Source organism: Oncorhynchus masou, chromosome 18, assembly GCF_036934945.1.
Source record: "Oncorhynchus masou masou isolate Uvic2021 chromosome 18, UVic_Omas_1.1, whole genome shotgun sequence".
Lineage (NCBI taxonomy): Eukaryota > Metazoa > Chordata > Actinopteri > Salmoniformes > Salmonidae > Oncorhynchus > Oncorhynchus masou.
Window position 1 is genome coordinate 296,087 of NC_088229.1, and position 20,688 is coordinate 316,774.

General features: G+C 45.9%; 1 protein-coding gene across 2 annotated transcripts in view; it reads left to right on the plus strand.

Annotated features, from left to right (window-relative positions):
- Positions 1 to 2,167: 2,167 nt before the first annotated feature.
- Positions 2,168 to 20,688, plus strand: part of LOC135503817 (constitutive coactivator of PPAR-gamma-like protein 2) — a 77,435-nt gene continuing 58,914 nt past the window's right edge. For both annotated transcript variants that reach the window (XM_064921954.1, XM_064921956.1), the window contains exons 1-4: positions 2,168 to 3,631; positions 17,015 to 17,261; positions 19,455 to 19,537; positions 19,953 to 20,081. In XM_064921954.1, the coding sequence (XP_064778026.1) occupies positions 3,134 to 3,631; positions 17,015 to 17,261; positions 19,455 to 19,537; positions 19,953 to 20,081 (957 nt within the window). In that variant the 5' untranslated portion in view covers positions 2,168 to 3,133. The remainder of the gene's footprint in view (positions 3,632 to 17,014; positions 17,262 to 19,454; positions 19,538 to 19,952; positions 20,082 to 20,688) is intronic.

Consider the following 20,688-nt stretch of genomic DNA (forward strand, 5'->3'; position numbering starts at 1 on the left):
CAAGTGGAGGGGGAGAGATGACAAGTGGAGGGGGAGAGAGGACAAGTGGAGGGGGAGAGAGGACAAGTGGAGGGGGAGAGAGGACAAGTAGAGGGGGAGAGAGGACAAGTAGAGGGGAGAGAGATGACAAGTGGAGGGGGGAGAGAGGACAGTGGAGGGAGAAGAGGGGGAGAGAGGACAAGTAGAGGGGGAGAGAGGACAAGTAGAGGGGGGAGAGAGGACAAGTAGAGGGGGAGAGAGGACAAGTAGAGGGGAGAGATATGACAAGTGGAGGGGGAGAGAGGACAGTGGAGGGAGAAGAGGGGGAGAGAGGACAAGTAGAGGGGGAGAGGGGACAAGTAGAGGGGGAGAGAGGACAAGTAGAGGGGGAGAGAGGACAAGTAGAGGGGGAGAGAGGACAAGTAGAGAGGGGGAGAGGACAAGTAGAGGGGGAGGGGACAAGTAGAGGGGGAGAGAGGACAAGTAGAGGGGGAGAGAGGACAAGTAGAGGGGGAGAGAGGACAAGTAGAGGGGGAGAGAGGACAAGTAGAGGGGGAGAGAGGACAAGTAGAGAGGGGGAGAGGACAAGTAGAGGGGGAGAGGACAAGTAGAGGGGGAGAGGACAAGTAGAGGGGGAGAGAGGACAAGTAGAGGGGGAGAGAGGACAAGTAGAGGGGGAGAGGACAAGTAGAGGGGGAGAGGACAAGTAGAGGGGGAGAGAGGACAAGTAGAGGGGGAGAGAGGACAAGTAGAGGGGGAGAGAGGACAAGTAGAGGGGGAGAGAGGACAAGTAGAGAGGGGAGAGAGGACAAGTAGAGGGGGAGAGAGGACAAGTAGAGGGGGAGAGAGGACAAGTTCAGGGAGAAGAGGGGGAGCTAGGACAAGTAGAGGGGGGAGAGAGGACAAGTAGAGGGGAGAGAGATGACAAGTGAAGGGGGAGAGAGGACAAGTGGAGGGAGAATAGGGGGAGAGAGGACAAGTAGAGGGGGGAGAGAGGACAAGTAGAGGAGGGAGAGAGGACAAGTAGAGGGGAGAGGGGGGAGAGAGGACAAGTAGACGGGGGAGAGAGGACAAGTTCAGAGAGAAGAGGGGGGAGAGAGGACAAGTTCAGAGAGAAGAGGGGGGAGAGAGGACACGTAGAGGAGGGAGAGAGGACACGTAGAGGAGGGAGAGAGGACAAGTAGAGGAGGGAGAGAGGACAAGTGGGGGGAGAGAGGACAAGTGGAGGGAGAAGAGCAACATAATTCACAAACGTACTTCTATTGCAGTCAATCTGTGAATGATATCATAAAAATAGGATGCCAGGTTGCCAAAATGTGTCTGTGTGATGTGTGTGATGATGATGGTGGTGGGCTGGTATTCAGTGAGTGTGATATAGCAGGGTTGTATTTGGAGTGCTAGGGACAGCCAAGGAGAGTAGTGTCTAGGCCTCGGGGCTAAACATGCTATGGGCAGAGGGATATGGAGGGGTTGATCTGAAACACAGAAAGTCTATTTTCCTCATGTTCAAATACAAACATAAATGGTGTTCCTGCTGTCCCAAATGCCCCCACAGGAGGGCGATATATACACTACATGCACTGATCTTAGTTTGGTTACATTACACTGATCTTAGCTTGGTTACTTGTTACATACTTGTTACATTAGTCTCTCACCTAGTGTTTACATGCAATGCAATGTATACTTTACTTGATGTAATATAAATATTAAACATTGTCTGTTTGATTAATCTATAGTCCATTCTAGCAGGGGGGCAAAGTCTGCAACAAGAATGTGCATGACAATCATCGATTTAGTAGTTAATTGTGTCGCTGATCATAATTTAACATTTAGTACAAAACGCTCCTCTGGTTTTGGTTAGTGCAATCCTGTATCTTTGGGACGGGACGACCCTAAACGTAATCTTAACCCATAAATTTAATCCCTCTCCTAACCATAACCATTTTACATTTCAACTTCAATATGGTAGATATGGTAGGGACGTTCCAAGGATCCCCAGTAGCAAGGACCCTCCGACGTTTCATGCCAAGGCAGAGGGCGTCACATGTATTCTTGGTAGTTAGAGTCTTTTCACCCGAGCATTCCAGGGACCTTTAGAGAAAAATGCGAGCTTTTGTAACTACATTTCCCTACAGCTCCCTCGGCGTCATCTCCGCTCACCGCCTTCCCTCCCACTTTTGTTGGTCCGTGAGGAAGTCGCAAGATGGCTGACATCGCTTGAAAGTATGTCTCCTTCCTCAACATGAAGTCGTGAGTGTGGAAGAAAGCGAGGGAGGCACCATCGGCCGTTTGTTTTTAATTAACTTTTTAATTTTTTTTATTTCTGCCGTTAATTTCTCCAAACATCCATTTCATTTCGCGTCGTCTCTGTCCCAGAGTTGTCTTTGAGAGTTGACGCGTCAAGTCACGCCGGGGACCCAGCTCGCTACAGCGGTTAACGTTAGCCAGCGAGATAGCTGGTTAGCTAGCTAACTAAATCATATTGTTATTATCCCATCGGCCTGCTAACTAGCACGTCTCATTAATTTGAAATAGTCTAACTGTTCTAATATCAATATACTGTCAGATTAAGAATTACTCGACCGTCATGTTCGCCAACTAATGCGCAACGTTTCTTCGTGTGAATCAGGATTATAATTTTGGAGTAAATCATACCATTACTATAGTTAGCCACTAGCCATAATCAGTTATCAACATTTCATGTGTTATTACCTAGCTAGCTAGCTGGTCAGAGGGGAAGTTAAACTTTAGCCGGAAAATTACACTAGCTGGCTTTGCTGGCAGTTGACCAAAATACTGCTAGGGATGGACACACAATTGCACTCACACAACCAAATATAGAAGATTGGCTTTGCACACTAACTAGTTAGCTAGCTTTCTTACTTGCTGTTAGGAAGTACACCTCTCGGCCTGGCCAACTAGCGTACTAGGCTAGTTTGCCTTTGCAGGGTTGGTCACTCGTATCAGAGTTGAGGGTGGCAGCAGCTAGGTGCAGCAACAGTCGTTCAGTCAGTCACACAGAGAGATACGTTAGCTCGCTGCCAGGTTCTAGCGAGTTACAGTCTCGACTCTCACATCAGCTATCACCACGGCGTTCCGAACGTACCCGGAGCCCCCCTCCCCTGGCCAGACCCACCGGCTCAACAACACCGGGATGGGTGTGCAGGGCTTCCAGGAGTATCTTGAGAAACGGTGTCCCGGGGCAGCTGTCCCCGTGGACCTCCTCAAACTAGCCCGTACACCGGGCCGCCAGCCCCCGCACCACCACCCCCATCACCCCGGCCCTATGCCTCCTCCACCCCCGGCCCGGATACTCATCGATGCTGACTCCGGCCTGCAGCGGCTGTACGGCGGCTACCAGACGGACTGGGTGTGCGGCGGGGAGTGGAACGCCATGCTGGGATACCTGTCCGCTCTGTCCCAGGCCTGTCTGTACCAGGGTGGGCTTGAGCTGGTCGTGGTGTTCAACGGGACCCTGGGGAAGGAACGGTGGCCAGAGTGGGCGCGCCGGGCCCAGGGGCAACGCCAGACAGCCCAGCTCATCGTCAATCATGTTGGCAGCAAGGCAACTCCGCCTCCCCGTGCTTGGTTCCTGCCCCCAGCCTGCCTCAGCCACTGTGTCCGCCTCGCCATGTTTCGCTTCAGAGTGCGGGTGAGTAAAGAGCAATAGCTGCTTCCCCATTCATAGAGGCTATCTACCTTTAACGCCTATTGATGAAGGCCTCTTCTTCCTGGGGGACTTCTGTTAAAAGCCCAAATGCTTGCTCTAGACGTCAATACGCATCACTTACGATACAGTTTTGGAAACGTAAGGAAAGTAATTGGTGGTTTTATTGGTCACATACACATTTAGTAGATGTTATTGCAGGTGTAGCGAAATGCTTGTCTTTCTAGCTCCAACAGGGCAGTAATATCTAACAAATCACAAAAATACACACAAACCTCAAAGTAAAATAATGGAATTAAGGAATATATAAATATTAGGTTAAGCATTGACTAAAATACTATAGAATACAGTATATACAGTGGGGCAAAAAAGTATTTAGTCAGCCACCAATTGTGCAAGTTCTCCCACTTAAAAAGATGAGAGGCCTGTAATTTTCATCATAGGTACACTTCAACTATGACAGACAAAATGAAAAAAAAAATCCAGAAAATCACATTGTAGGATTTTGAATGAATTTATTTGCAAATGATGGTGGAAAATAAGTAATAAGAGAGCTTGCACAATTGGTGGCTGACTAAATACTTTTTTACCCCACTGTACATATGAGATGAGTAAAGCAGTATGTAAACATTATTAAAGTGACTAGTGTTCCTTTATTAAAGTGGCCAGTGATTTCAAGTCTAGGTATATAGGGCATCAGATTCTAATGCTACCTGTACATGACCATCTGATCATTTATCACTCCAGTGCTAATCTTCAAAATTGTAATTATTCGCCTACCTCCTCATGCCTTTTGCACACAATGTATATAGACTCGCCTTTTTTTGTACTGTGTTATTGACTTGTTAATTGTTTACTCCATGTGTAACTCTGTGTTGTCTGTTCACACTGCTAAGCTTTATCTTGGCCAGGTCGCAGTTGCAAATGAGAACTTGTTCTCAACTAGCCTACCTGGTTAAATAAAGGTGAAATAAATAAAAAATAAAAATCACACCGACAGTGTCATTGCATTTTGGTACACCAGAATGACATTTGTTTCCAATGAAACGCTGTGTTTGCTTTGCAGCATTGTGTTGCAGAGGCAGTTGCAGTACGTTCGGTGTGGTGCGTACTTTGGATTTTCGAATGTGCGTAGACGGCTTGACAGAAATGGTAGCAGAAGGTGAATGTTGAACTTTTGTTGCAGACACATCCAGATGATGCTGCGTACTATTTTGCACAATGATGCTGTCGGAAGCGTAGGCGCAGGGTTACGTAACCGGGTGGAAGCTGTCTAGTGATGGCTATTTGACCTGTTGTGACTAGGGGCAGTGTTTTAATTTTTGGAAAAATAACGTTCCCAAAGTAAACGGGATGTTTTGTCAGGATAAGATGCTAGAATATGCATATAATTGACACCTTAGGATAGATAACACTAAAGTTTCCAAAACTGTAAAAATATTGTCTGTGAGTATAACAGACCTGATATTGCAGGCGAAAGCCTGAGAGAAATCCAATCCGGAAGTGACTCATGTTTTGAAAGCTCTGCGTTCCGATGCGTCCCTATTGAGCAGTGAATGGGCTATCAACCAGATTACTTTTTCTACGTATTCCCCAAGGTGTCTACAGCATTGTGACGTAGTTACATTGCGCAAGTGGTCTCCTGATGGCTCTGAGTGATTCTTGCGTAAAATACAGAGGTAGCCATTTTTCCTTTTGCTCCTACTGAAAAACCAATTGTCCCGGTGGATATATTATCGAATAGATGTTTGAAAAACACCTTGAGGATTGATTATAAACAAAGTTTGCCATGTTTCTGTCAATATTATGGAGCTAATTTGGAATATTTTTCGGCGTTGTCGTGACCGCAATTTCTGGTCGATTTCTCAGCCAAACGTGAAGAACAAAAGCTATTTCGCCTACAAAAATAATATTTTTGGAAAAAAGGAACATTTGCTATCTAACTGGGAGTCTCGTGAGTGAAAACATCCGAAGCTCATCAAAGGTAAACAATTTATTTTGATTTTCGTGACCAAGTTACCTGCTGCTAGCTGGACATAATGCTATGCTAGGCTATCGATAAACAAATGCTTGTCTTGCTTTGGCTGTAAAGCATATTTTGAAAATCTGAGATGACAGGGTGATTAACAAAAGGCTAAGCTGTGTTTTAATATATTTCACCTGTGATTTTCATGAATAGGAATATTTTCTAGTAATATTTATGTCTGTTGCGTTATGCTAATTAGTGTCAGATGATGACAACGATCCCGGGAGTTGGGAGTTACAACAACTTAACAGTCTAATTGCCTTGAAATAGAAGCTGTTTTTCAGTCGCTCGGTCCCAGCTTTGATGCACCTGTATTGACCTCGCCTTCTGGATGATAGTGGGGTGAACAGGCAGTGGCTTGGGCGGTGGTTGTCCTTGATCTTTTTGGCCTTCCTGTGACATTGGGTGATGTAGGTGTCCTTGAGGGCAGGTAGTTTGACCATGGTGATGTGTTGGGAAGACCACACCACCTTCTGGAGAGCCCTGCGGTTGAGGGCGGTGTGGTTGCAATACTGGGTGTTGATATCGTCCGACAGGATGCTCTTGATTGGTCATCTGTAAAGGTTTGTGAGGGTTTTAGTTAGGGATGCACAATATATCGGTAAGCATATGGGAATCGGCCGACGTTAGCTAAAAATGCCAACGTCGGCATCAGCCTGATGTCTAGTTTAACACCGATGTCAAAGCTGACATGCATACCTATATAAATCAAATTTTATTTGTCACATACACATGGTTAGCAGATGTTAATGCGAGTGTAGCGAAATGCTTGTAACGTAGGTAGATGACGTAATGACGCCGAACAAAAGCAGAATAATACAAAGTGCACACTTCCAACAACTAACCAAGTTCAAGTTGAGCAGTCATTTCAAAGGGTAAGAAAATTTCAGCAAGACAACTCAATGGCAACATCCATTAACGCCAAGATAATGGAATTCATTGTACTTGACAATCAACCGTTCTCTTTTGTGGATGATGTTGGCTTTTGCCGACTGGTCGAGCACCTCGAGCCCCGGTACACACTACCAAGTAGGTGCTATTTTTCAGACTTTGCCCTACCGGAGTTACACAGTATTGTTGAAACTGACTGGAGAAAGAGCTGTCTGCAGCAGACGTGATACCCCTCTGTCATGGCATTGAAACGCCTGCTCAACAAAACTGCCCACACAGACCGTGTGGTTAAAATTGCAAAAGTACTCAAGGCTGTGAACAAGCTGTGGCATTCTCTGAGCCTCTACTGTGTCACCACCATGCTCGAAGCCAGGTACAAGGACCTCTACTGTGTCGCCACCATGCTCGATGCCAGGTACAAGGACCTCTACTGTGTCACCACCATGCTCGATGCCAGATACAAGGACCTCTACTGTGTCACCACCATGCTCGATGCCAGGTACAAGGACCTCTACTGTGTCGCCACCATGCTCGATGCCAGGTACAAGGACCGCTACTGTGTCGCCACCATGCTAGATGCCAGGTACAAGGACCTCTACTGTGTCGCCACCATGCTCGATGCCAGGTACAAGGACCTCTACTGTGTCACCACCATGCTCGATGCCAGGTACAAGGACCTCTACTGTGTCGCCACCATGCTCGATGCCAGGTACAAGGACCTCTACTGTGTCGCCACCATGCTCGATGCCAGGTACAAGGACCTCTACTGTGTCACCACCATGCTCGATGCCAGATACAAGGACCTCTACTGTGTCACCACCATGCTCGATGCCAGGTACAAGGACCTCTACTGTGTCACCACCATGCTCGATGCCAGGTACAAGGACCTCTACTGTGTCACCACCATGCTCGATGCCAGGTACAAGGACCTCTACTGTGTCACCACCATGCTCGATGCCAGGTACAAGGACCGCTACTGTGTCACCACCATGCTAGATGCCAGGTACAAGGACCTCTACTGTGTCACCACCATGCTAGGTACAAGGACCTGTACTTTGTCACCACCATGCTAGATGCTAGGTACAAGGACCTCTACTGTGTCACCACCATGCTCGATGCCAGGTACAAGGACCTCTACTGTGTCGCCACCATGCTCGATGCCAGGTACAAGGACCGCTACTGTGTCACCACCATGCTAGGTACAAGGACCTGTACTTTGTCACCACCATGCTAGATGCTAGGTACAAGGACCTCTACTGTGTCACCACCATGCTCGATGCCAGGTACAAGGACCTCTACTGTGTCACCACCATGCTAGATGCCAGGTACAAGGACTTCTACTGTGTCACCACCATGCTAGATGCCAGGTACAAGGACCTCTACTGTGTCACCACCATGCTAGGTACAAGGACCTCTACTGTGTCACCACCATGCTAGATGCCAGGTACAAGGACCTCTACTGTGTCGCCACCATGCTAGATGCTAGGTACAAGGACCTCTACTGTGTCACCACCATGCTAGGTACAAGAACCTCTACTGTGTCACCACCATGCTAGATGTCAGGTACAAGTACCGCTACTTCAATGCTGACAAGAAACAGGGATACGTGACGTTAAACACAGCTGGACAAGATGGAAACAACACAGTGACGGTGCAGAGGAAGAGAGACCACGGATAGACAGCTGAAACTTCACTTCTTGACATTTATGAGACTGAACAAATAAACAAACAACGAAACAGCACAGCAAGTATGTGAAAGAAAAAGGTTTTGATGTTTTACTGGTAATGGGGACCTACGTAAATGCCAACAAAATAACATTTTTGTCAGTGTGTAAAAACTATTTAACTGTTCTAGAATGCTTAAAAAGCTGCAAAATATGTAAATATCGCTATCAGGTTTTTGGCAAGGAAATTATCAGATATCGGTATCGTGCAAAAATTCCATATCGGTGCATCCCTAGTTTTAGGTGCATGCGGGTTTTAGGTGCCAAGCCAAATGTCTCCAGCCTCCTGAGGTTGCGCCGCCTTCACCACACTGTCTGTGTGCATGGACCATTTCAGATCGTCGGTGATGTGTACGCTGAGGAACTTGAAGCTTTCCACCTGCTCCACTGCGGTCCCGTCGATGTGGATAGTGGGGTGCTCCTTTGTTTTGTCGACATTGAATGAGAGGTTATTTTCCTGGCACCACACTCCCAGAGCCCTCACCTACTCCCTGTAGGCTGTCTCGTCATTGTGGGTAGTCAGGCCTACTACTGTTGCAGTCATGGGTGTACAGGAGTGGGCTGAGCACGCACCTTTGTGGGGGCCCCTGTGTTGAGGATCAGCAAAGTGGTGTTTTCTACCTTCACCACCTGGGGGTGGCCCATCAGAAAGTCTTGGACCCAGTTGCACAAGGTGGGGTTCAGACCCAGGGCCCCAAGCTTAATGATGAGCTTGGAGCATACTATGGTGTTGAAGGCTGAGCTGTAGTCAATGAACAGCATTCTTACACAGGTATTCCTCTTGTCCAGAATGGATAGGGCAGTGTGCAATTGCATTGTTTGGATCTATTGGGGCGGTAAGCAAATTGAAGTGGGTCTAGGGTGTCAGGTAAAGTAGATGTGATATGATCCTTGATTAGCCTCTCAAAGCACTTCATGATGACAGGAGTGCTATGGGTCGATAGCTATTTTAGTAAAGTTACCTTTCCTTTCTTGGGTACAGGAAAAATGACGGACGTCTTGAAGCATGTGGTGACAGCAGACTAGGATAGGGAGAGATTGAGTATGTCCTTAAACACTCCAGCCAGCTGTTCTGCGCAAGCTCTGACGACGCGGAAAGGGATGCCGCCTGGGCCGGCAGCCTTGCGAGGGTTAACAAGCTTAACCTCTGAAATACCCATCCTGGACCCAGTATAATTGTCATCAGCAACGCTGAATAGCATAGCGCCACAGTCATATAATATTACTAGAAAATATTCATATTCATGAAATCACAAGTGCAATATTGCAAAACACAGCTTAGCCTTTTGTTAATCCACCTGTCGTCTCAGATTTTTTGAAAATATGCTTTACAACGAAAGCAAAACAAGCGTTTGTGTAAATGTATCGCTTGCTCGACAAAACAATAAGTACACTTAGCATCAGGTAACTTGGTCACGAAAATCAGCAAAGCAATCAAATTAATCGTTTACCTTTGATCTTCGGATGTTTTCACTCACGAGACTCCCAGTTAGACAACAAATGTTCCTTTTGTTCCTAAAGATATTTGTTATATCCAAATACCTCCGTTAGTTTGGTGCGTTATGCCCAGGAATCCACCGGAAAGAGCGGTCATGACAACGCAGAGAAAAATTCCAAATTATATCCATAATGTCCACAGAAACATGTCAGACGTTTTTTATAATCAATCTCAGGATGTTTTTCAAATATCTATTCAATAATATATCAACCGGGACAGTTGGCTTTTCACTAGGACCGGGAGTAACGATGGCCGCCTTTCTCTTTTGTGCACAACTCACTCTGAGAGCCCCCACCTATCCACTTACGCAATGTGGTCGTTCACGCTCATTCTTCAAAATAAAAGCCTGAAACTATGTCTGAAGACTGTTGACACCTCGAGGAAGCGATAGGAAAAAGAATCTGGTTGATATCCCTTTAAATGGAGCAATGGCAGGCTATGGAACAAGGAGTTTTCAAAATAGAAGCCACTTCCTGGTTTGATTTTTCTCAGGGTTTCGCCTGCAATATCAGTTCTGTTATACTCACATACAATATTTTGACAGTTTTGGAAACTTTAGAGTTTTCTATCCTATTCTGTCAATTATATGTATATTCTAGCATCTGGTCCTGAGAAATAGGCATTTTACTTTGGGAACATTATTTTTTCAAATGTAAAAATAGTGCCCCCTAGCTTCTAGAGGTTAAATGTGTTACTCTCGTTGGCCACGGAGAAGGAGAGCCCACAGTCCTTGGTAGCGGGTCACTTCGGTGGCAGTGTGTTATCCTCAAAGCAGGCGAAGGTGTTTCAATTGTCCAGGTGGCCGCAATGTAGCTGGTTCTCCCTTTGTAATCTGTGATTGTCTGTAGACCCTGCCACATAGGTCTCGTGTCTGAGCTGTTGAATTGCTACTCCACATTCTCCACACTGAGGTTTTGCCTGTTTGATTGCCTTATGGAGGGAATAACTACACTGTTTCTATTCTGCCATGTTCCCATGGTTCAATGTAGTGGTTCGTGCTTTCAGTTTTGCGTGAATGCTGCCATCTATCCACGGTTTCTGGTTAGGATAGGTTTTAATAGTCACAGTGGGTGCAACATCTCCTATACACTTCCTGATTAACTCAGGATGGACCTGGAGGTTTCATTGTTTCCCAACTTCCATCAACACGTCTCCTTCGTCACTCGGGGCAATGAAGTCCTAGACCACTGTTGCTCCACCCACAAGCATACAGTAGCAAGAAAAGGTGACCCCTTTGGAAATACCTGGATTTCTGCATAAATTGGTCATAAACTTTGATCTGATCTTCATCTAAGTCACAACAATAGACAGTGTGCTTAAACTAATAAAACACAGATTATTTTATTTGTCTTGTCTATATTGAATACATCATTTAAACATAGTGCAGTGTGGAAGAACTATATGAACCCTTGGATTCAATAAATTGACCCTTTTTTTGGCAGCAATAACCTCAACCAAACGTTTTCTGTAGTTGTAGATCAGACCTGCACAACAGTCAGGAGGGATTTTGGACCATTCCTCTTTACAAAACTGTTTCAGTTCAGACATTTATTGGGAAGTCTGCTGTGAACTGCTCTCTTGAGGTCAAGTAATAGCATCTCAATGGGGTTGAGGTCAGGACACTGCATCTCAATGGGGTTGAGGTCAGGACACTGCATCTCAATGGGGTTGAGGTCAGGACACTGCATCTCAATGGGGTTGAGGTCAGGACACTGCATCTCAATGGGGTTGAGGTCAGGACACTGCATCTCAATGGGGTTGAGGTCAGGACACTGCATCTCAATGGGGTTGAGGTCAGGACACTGCATCTCAATGGGGTTGAGGTCAGGACACTGCATCTCAATGGGGTTGAGGTCAGGACACTGCATCTCAATGGGGTTGAGGTCAGGACACTGCATCTCAATGGGGTTGAGGTCATGACACTGCATCTCAATGGGGTTGAGGTCAGGACACTGCATCTCAATGGGGTTGAGGTCAGGACACTGCATCTCAATGGGGTTGAGGTCAGGACACTGCATCTCAATGGGGTTGAGGTCAGGACACTGCATCTCAATCGGGTTGAGGTCAGGACACTGCATCTCAATGGGGTTGAGGTCAGGACACTGCATCTCAATGGGGTTGAGGTCAGGACACTGCATCTCAATGGGGTTGAGGTCAGGACACTGCATCTCAATGGGGTTGAGGTCAGGACACTGCATCTCAATGGGGTTGAGGTCAGGACACAGCATCTCAATGGGGTTGAGGTCAGGACACTGCATCTCAATGGGGTTGAGGTCAGGACACTGCATTTCAATGGGGTTGAGGTCAGGACACTGCATCTCAATGGGGTTGAGGTCAGGACACTGCATCTCAGTGGGGTTGAGGTCAGGACACTGCATCTCAGTGGGGTTGAGGTCAGGACACTGCATCTCAGTGGGGTTGAGGTCAGGACACTGCATCTCAGTGGGGTTGAGGTCAGGACACTGCATCTCAATGGGGTTGAGGTCAGGACACTGCATCTCAGTGGGGTTGAGGTCAGGACTGACTGGGCCACTCCAGAAGGGGTATTTTCTTCTGTTGAAGCCATTCTGTTGTTGATTTACTTTACTTATTTCTGTGTTTTGGGTTGTTGTCCTGTTGCATCACCCAACTTCTGTTGTGCTTCAGTTGGCGGACAGATAGCCTTACATTCTCCTGCAAAATGTCTTGATAATCTTATGAATTCATTTTTCCGTCGATGATAGCAAGCTGTCCTGGCCCTGAGGTAGCAAAGCAGCCCCAAACCATGATGCTCCCTCCTCCATACTTTACTGTTGGGATTAGGTTTTGATGTTGCTCTGCTGTGCCTTTTTTTCTCCACACATAGTGTTGTTTCCAAACAACTCAACTATAGTTTCGTCTGTCCACAGAATATTTTGCCAGTAGCGATGTGGAACATCCAGGTGCACTTTTGCGAACTTCAGACGTGAAGCAATGTGTTTTTGGACAGCAGTGGCTTCTTCCGTGGTGTCCTCCGATGAACACTCTTCTTGTTTAGTGTTTTACGTATTGTAGACTAGTCAGAGATGTTTGCATGTCCCATAGATTTCTGTAAGTCTCTGACACTCTAGGATTCTTCTTAACCTCATAGAACATTCTGCGCTGTGCTCTTGCAGTCATCTTTGCAGGACGGCCACTCCTAGGGAGAGTAGCAACAATGCTGAACTTTCTCCATTTATAGACAATTTGTCTTATGACTGAACATCAAGGCTTTTAGATATACTTTTGTAACACTTTCCAGCATTATGCAAGTCAACATGTCTTAATCTTAGGTCTTCTGTGATCTGTTTTGAGGTGTGGTTCACATCAGGCAATGTTTCTTGTGAATAGGAATCTCACATTATTTTTTTAATAGGGCAGGGCAGCTCTAACCAACATCGCCAATCTTGTCTCATTGATTCAACTTAGGTTAGCTGACTCCAATTACCTTTTGGTAAAGTCATTAGCCTAGTGGGTTCACATACATTTTTCCAAACTACGCTGTGAATGTTATAAATTATGTATTCAATATAGACAAGAAAAATACAATTTCTATTATTTGTTTAAGCACGCTATGTTTGTCTATTCTTGTGACTTAGATGAAGGTCAGATCAAATTTGATGACCAATTTATGTAGAAATCCAGGTAATTCCAAAGGGTTCTCATACTTTATCTTGCTACTCAACAGTACTCTGTTGAGAAATGGTCATCCTAATTGGAAGCTATGCTACAAGGCTGCTTTGCTAGCGCTGACTGGAATATGTTCCCTGGACTCTGCCGATAGCATAGACGAGCAAACCACCTCGGTGACCAGTTTCATTAGGAAATGCATCGGCGACCTTGTCCCCACAGTGAAGTGTTGCTGCTTCCTTAATCAACAGCCCTAAGTTAACACAGAGGCTGGTGCTAAACTAAAAGACAAAGCTATCGCAGACAACTGAGGCTACGACAGGGAGACTGGGTGATCTCGCTCTGAGGCTACGACGGGGAGACTGGGTGATCTCGCTCTGAGGCTACGACAGGGAGACTGGGTGATCTCGCTCTGAAGCTACGACAGGGAGACTGGGTGATCTCGCTCTGGGGCTACGGACAGGGAGACTGGGTGATCTCGCTCTGGGGCTACGGACAGGGAGACTGGGTGATCTCGCTCTGGGGCTACGACGGGGAGACTGGGTGATCTCGCTCTGGGGCTACGACGGGGAGACTGGGTGATCTCGCTCTGGGGCTACGACGGGGAGACTGGGTGATCTCGCTCTGAGGCTACGACGGGGAGACTGGGTGATCTCGCTCTGAGGCTATGACGGGGAGACTGGGTGATCTCGCTCTGAGGCTATGACGGGGAGACTGGGTGATCTCGCTCTGAGGCTACGACAGGGAGACTGGGTGATCTCGCTCTGGGGCTACGACAGGGAGACTGGGTGATCTCGCTCTGAGGCTATGACAGGGAGACTGGGTGATCTCGCTCTGAGGCTGACGTGAGGTTTTTAATCAGGTCAACACTCATAAGGCCGTGTGGCCGGATGTTATTCCAGCAAAAAACAGCTGGCAGGCATATTCACAATCATTCAGTCTGTAACTCCCACCCATCTCAAACTAGTCATCATTTCTGTTCCCAAGAACTGTAAGGCTTCCTGCCAGAATGACTACCACCCTGTGGTACTCACATCTGTAGTCATGAAGAGCTTTGAAAGGCTGGTTATAGCACACATCAACTCAGTCATCCCAATATCGAAGTCAAATTAAATGTTTGTCGCATACACATATTTAACAGATTTGTATTAATTATGGATCCCCATTAGTTCCTGCCAAGGCAGAGCTACTATTCCTGTGGTTTATTATGGATCCCCATTAGTTCCTGCCAAGGCAGAGCTACTATTCCTGTGTTTTATTATGGATCCCCATTAGTTCCTGTCGAGGCAGAAGCTACTCTTCCTGGTGTTTATTATGGTTCCCTCTTCGTTCCTGCCAAGGCAGCAGCTACTCTTCCTGGGGTTTATTATGGATCCCCATTAGTTCCTGCCAAGGCAGCAGCTACTCTTCCTGGGGTTTATTATGGATCCCCATTAGTTCCTGCCAAGGCAGCAGCTACTCTTCCTGGGGTTTATTATGGATCCCCATTAGTTCCTGCCAAGGCAGCAGCTACTCTTCCTGGGGTTTATTATGGATCCCCATTAGTTCCTGCCAAGGCAGCAGCTACTCTTCCTGGGGTTTATTATGGATCCCCATTAGTTCCTGCCAAGGCAGAAGCTACTCTTCCTGGGGTTTATTATGGATCCCCATTAGTTCCTGTCGAGGCAGAAGCTACTCTTCCTGGGGTTTATTATGGATCCCTATTAGTTCCTGTCGAGGCAGAAGCTACTCTTCCTGGTGTTTATTATGGTTCCCTCTTCGTTCCTGCCAAGGCAGAAGCTATTCTTCCTTGGGTCCAGCAAAATTAAGTTTATACAATTTTAAAAACATTACAATACATTCACAACACATTGTGTGCCCTCAGGCCCCTACTCCACTACTACCACATACAGTACAAAATCCATGTGTGTGTGTGTCGTGCGCATGTTGTCGTGTGTCTGTGCCTGTGTGTGTGTCTTCACAGTCCCCGCTGTTCCATAAGGTGTATTTTTACCAGCTTTTTAAATCTGATTCTACTGCTGCATCAGTTACCTGATGTGGAATAGAGTTCCATGTAGTCATGGCTCTATGTAGTACTGTGGAATAGAGTTCCATGTAGTCATGGCTCTATGTAGTACTGTGGAATAGAGTTCCATGTAGTCATGGCTCTATGTAGTACTGTGGAATAGAGTTCCATGTAGTCATGTCTCTATGTACTACTGTGGAATAGAGTTCCATGTGGTCATGGCTCTATGTAGTACTGTGGAATAGAGTTCCATGTAGTCATGGCTCTATGTGCTACCATAGTCTGTTCTGGACTGTGAAGAGACCTCTTGTGGCATGTCTTGTGGGGTATGCATGGGTATCAGAGCTGTGTGCTAGTAGTTTAGACAGACAGCTCGGTGCATTCATCATGTCAATACCTCTCATAAATACAAGTAAGGGATGAAGTCAATTTCTCCTCTACTTTAAGCCAGGAGTGATTGACATGCATATTATTAATATTAGCTCTGTGTTCATCCAAGGGCCGTGCTGCCCTGTTCTGAGCCAATTGCAATTTTCTTAAGTCCCTCTTTGTGGCACCTGACCACACTACTGAACAGAGGACTTCTCAACAGCTTAGCTACTGTTGTATCAATATGTTTTGACCATGATTGTTTACAATCCAGGGTTACTCCAAGCAGTTTATTCACCTCAACTTGCTCAATTTCCACATGATTAATTACAAGATTTAGTTTGCTTTTAGTTTTTGAAATATTTAGGACTAACTTATTCCTTGCCACCCACCCTGAAACTAACTGCAGCCCTTTAAGTGTTTCAGTGGCTGTGGTAGCTGACGTGTTTTGTGTTGAGTCATCTGGATACATAGACACGAACCCTTTACTCAAAGCCAGTGGCATGTCGTTAGTAAAGATCAAAAGAAGTATTTGGACTAGACAGCTGCCCTGGGGGATTCCTGATTCTACTGGATTACGTTGGAGAGGCTCCATTAAAGAACACCCTCTTCTGTTAGACGGGTATCTCCTTATCCACAATATAGCAGGGGGTGTAAAGCCATAACAAATATACGTTTTTCCAGCAGCAGACTTATCGATAATGTCAAAAGCTGCACTGAAGTTTAACAAGACAGCCCCCACAATCTTTGTATCAATTTCTCTCAGCCAATCAGTAATTTGTGTTAGTGCTGTGCTTGTTGAAGCACCACTACTCCACTGCATAGGGCTGATGGACAGACAGCAGTCACACACAGCAGGATGTTAAACTAAAGGATAAGCAGTCCATAAACTCACATAATAAGCCAGTAGATCGTAATCATAAGAATACATAAACATTAAGCATTTTCCAATCTGAATGTACAACTATTACTTCCCATCGCAAAAAAACATTTCACATTTAGCATATAATTCATACAGACATACATGTAGAATATTGGGCCTGAATGAATTATATATCTCAATCAATTTAAACATAATTTATAGCCTCTGATACCGAGAGACTAATGCTAAACTCAGCATGTGATATCTGTAGATTCTCTACTGGACTGAAGACTGACTGACCTCTGGATTCACTACTACTGTCAGGGTGAAGGGTTAAGGTGTGTAATGTTCTGTTGTATTATCCAGGTTGTCCAGACGTTGGAGGACCACCACCAGGAGGTGCTGTCCCTCTACAGGGACTTTGGTTTCTGCGGCCTGATCGCCCAGGACTCAGAGTTTGCCCTCTGCAACGTGCCTGCCTACTTCTCCTCGCATGCCCTCAAACTGTCCTGGAACGGCAAGAACCTGACCACCCACCAGTACCTGCTCTCTGAAGCAGCCAGACAGCTTGGTCTGAAGACACAACACCTGCCCTGCTTCACTGCACTGCTCGGTAGGTACCTAATTAACCAAAACTTGAAGTCTGGGTAAGTCCATGGTAGCTAAATAGGTGTGGTAACCTGCTGTAAATCAGTGACTCCTCGCAACATGTCAAACTAATCAAATGCCTTGCTTGGGCAGAACTCCAGAGGGACCAGATTATTATATTATATATTATTATATATTATTATTATATATATTATTATATTATATATTGCAGGAGGATAGCTTGGACATCGCAGATTTTAAGCTCCATCAAAATATGCTGATCGATGTATGCTGATTGTGTTTATCCAGCAGTGTGTTCTATACACACAATGTGGTTTTTCTTCAAGGTTTTACATTTTTCTGCAATGTTACAAATTAGCATACGGAAAACTCAATGCAAAATGTGTCCGGTCTATAAACAGTAAGGAACATGCAGCACCAACGTGTAGGTCTGTTACGGTGACCATATTTCCTCCACACCGGTGGTCACGAGTCATGACTAGTCAAATTCCACATGACCATTTAGTCACTGTAATAAGGCTTCTCCAAGCTCTGATGCTGCTGATGGTCATTAGTAGCCTACCAAACTTGCTAACTGCCTGGTCCTCAGCATTCGGTTGTCCCTCTAATCACTCTGACATCAATGCAAATGTAATTTAAAATCTAATCAAACACTAATCAAACACTTCATGAGAGCCCATGAGCTCATGTTGGGCAATATTTCTATAGGCTATGCTATTGTGTGAGAAAACAGAGTGATGGCCTCTATTAAAAAGAGGAGGATCCCATCAGCTTTCTACAGACTAGACCTACTATATTTCTTTCTAAACTTTCCTAATATTAACTTCTTGCGGATCAGTGGGACGCTAGCAAAAACTTCCGGTGCAATTGCAGTGCCAAAATTAAATTACTATAAATATTAAACTTTCATGAAATCACAAGTGCAATACATCAAAATGAGGCTTAACTTGTTGTTAATCCAGCCGCCGTGTCAAAGGCTTTATGGCGAAAGCAAACCATGCGTTTATCTGAGGACAGAGCCCAGCACACACATGCATAACGCGCTTCAATCAATAATCCACTTGGTTTCCCTCCTAATACATACAAAATGAATCCCAAACGTTACCACTAAACTTATCCAAACAAGTCAATCAACGTTTATAGTCAAACCTTAGGTACCCTAATATGCAAATAAACGATACAATTTAAGACAATCATTATTGTCTTTACCGGAGAAAAATACCAAAGAACGTGCTCTCATTCACGCGCTTGGAAACACTACAGACAAAATGGGAGCCACTTAGAAAAACCACAATTTCTGGCTCATTTTTCCAAAAACCAGCCTGAAACTCTAAAGACTGACATCTAGTGGAAGCCCTAGGATCTGCAATCGGGCCCGATTTTGCCCGATTTCGATGCTTACTGCTTTGGGTTTTTACTTTACCCCCTAAAACGGTATTTCAATGTTTGTTTTGTTAAATGTGATGCGCAACCCCAACTCTAAAAACATGCCCGTTTTTATAGTCTACTTGAGTCAACTTTCTCCCCTCCTCTGCTTCCCACACCAAGCCCTAACCCCGTCACAAATAGCAAGTTGAAACCTCTCGCCAGAGAGGAAGATGTGATCTCTCAACTGTGTTGTTGTGAGAGTCATGGGGAGGGGCTTGGCGTGTTAGGCAGGGGGAGGGGCTTGGCGTGTTAGCCGGGGGAGGTGCTTGGCGTGTTAGCCGGGGGGAGGTGCTTGGCGTGTTAGCCGGGGGGAGGTGCTTGGCGTGTTAGCCGGGGGGAGGGGCTTGGCGTGTTAGCCGGGGGGAGGGGCTTGGCGTGTTAGCCGGGGGGAGGGGCTAGAGGTGGGGGGAGGGGCTTGGCGTGTGTAAACCATAGAGGAAGAGGCAAAGATAAAGTGTGTCCAAGTTAAGGCCAATGCGTTTCTATGGGTTTATTTTGGATCTCAGCTTGTCGCCTGCCTTCCTGCCTTTGGGACGACTCCTATTGTTATGGAGGAGACGTGCATCTTGTCATTATTTACAGATCTCTGGTGTAAATGGGGAAATGCACACAGCACAGAGGAGCGAAGGAGACCAAAAATACAATCACCAGAACAAGCTGACAAACGTTCAACGTTCATTAAAACCGTTATTCTTGCCATACAGGCATTTGGAATTTTGCTCAAACACACACAACTGAACTTACTCTCCCTCTCCCCCTCCCCCCGTAGGGAACCATATTCTCCCTGATGAGGACCTGGCTGCCTTCCACTGGAGCCTTTTAGGACCAGAACACCCCCTGGCCTCACTCAAGGTATAACCTCTGACCTTTAACCTTTCCACTGGAGAATTTTAGGACCAGAACACCCCCTGGCCTCACTCAAGGTATAACCTCTGACCTTTAATCCTGATGATATCTTCTATTTACTTCTAAACCATTACATTAAGCTACACCCCATCTGTCTGGCCCATCATCTATAACCTCTGACCTTTAATCCTGACGATATCTTCTATTTACTTCTAAACCATTACATTAAGCTATACCCCTGCTGTCTGGCCCATCATCTATAACCTCTGACCTCTTGGTGCGTGCCCACGAGTTGGTGGTGCCTCCCTGTGAGGTTGTTAACAAGGCGGTGTCTGACCTCTAACCCTCTAGGTGCGTGCCCACTAGTTGGTGGTTAACAAGGCGGTGTCTGACCTCTAACCCCTGACCTCTAACCCTCTAGGTGCGTGCCCACCAGTTGGTGCTGCCTCCCTGTGAGGTGGTTATCAAGGCGGTGTCAGAGTACGTCTCCTCCATTAAAGACCTGGGGAACCTCGACGTTATCGCCAGAGACGTCTTCAAACAGTCACAGGTACACACACACCTAGTTCTCTCTCTTTCTCTCGCCCCCCCCCCTTTAGTTTGGAGTGACAGTTGTCTTAACCCAATCAATGATTTGAGGTGTCACTGGCTCTGACCCTTCTAACTACATAAGTAAATATGTGATTTGCCTGTTGCACAATGTTCTGCGCAGGTGTTGGTAACTGCTTCGCCATGTTCAGAGCATGCGGGCACAGGGGGGAAGATTTGGAGCGTAGTGGTGACATCAGACCGTTGACTTAAGTAGGCAATAGAAAAAAGCCTGTCTATCATGTTCATTGATTGGGTTAAGGCGAACCATCACTGCAAAACTAGCAGACCAAAGGAGACTCATTGTCTACGCCTCCCCCTAAACCCTTCATGGAAAAATAATGCCAAAACTCGAGATCGAAAAGACTCTGTGAAAGCAAAGATATGAGTAGCGTAACCAAAAGGTAGTACATGCAGGCAAGAGGCTAAATTAATTCAATACGATTGGTTGCTGGGAAAGTTAAACCAAAAATTATTTTTGCATTCGTTTTCAAATATTTTTTTAAATAATTTGTCACAGTTTTGCTCTCGCTTTTTGGGGTTTTGCTTATGTTGTCTTATTTTTATTA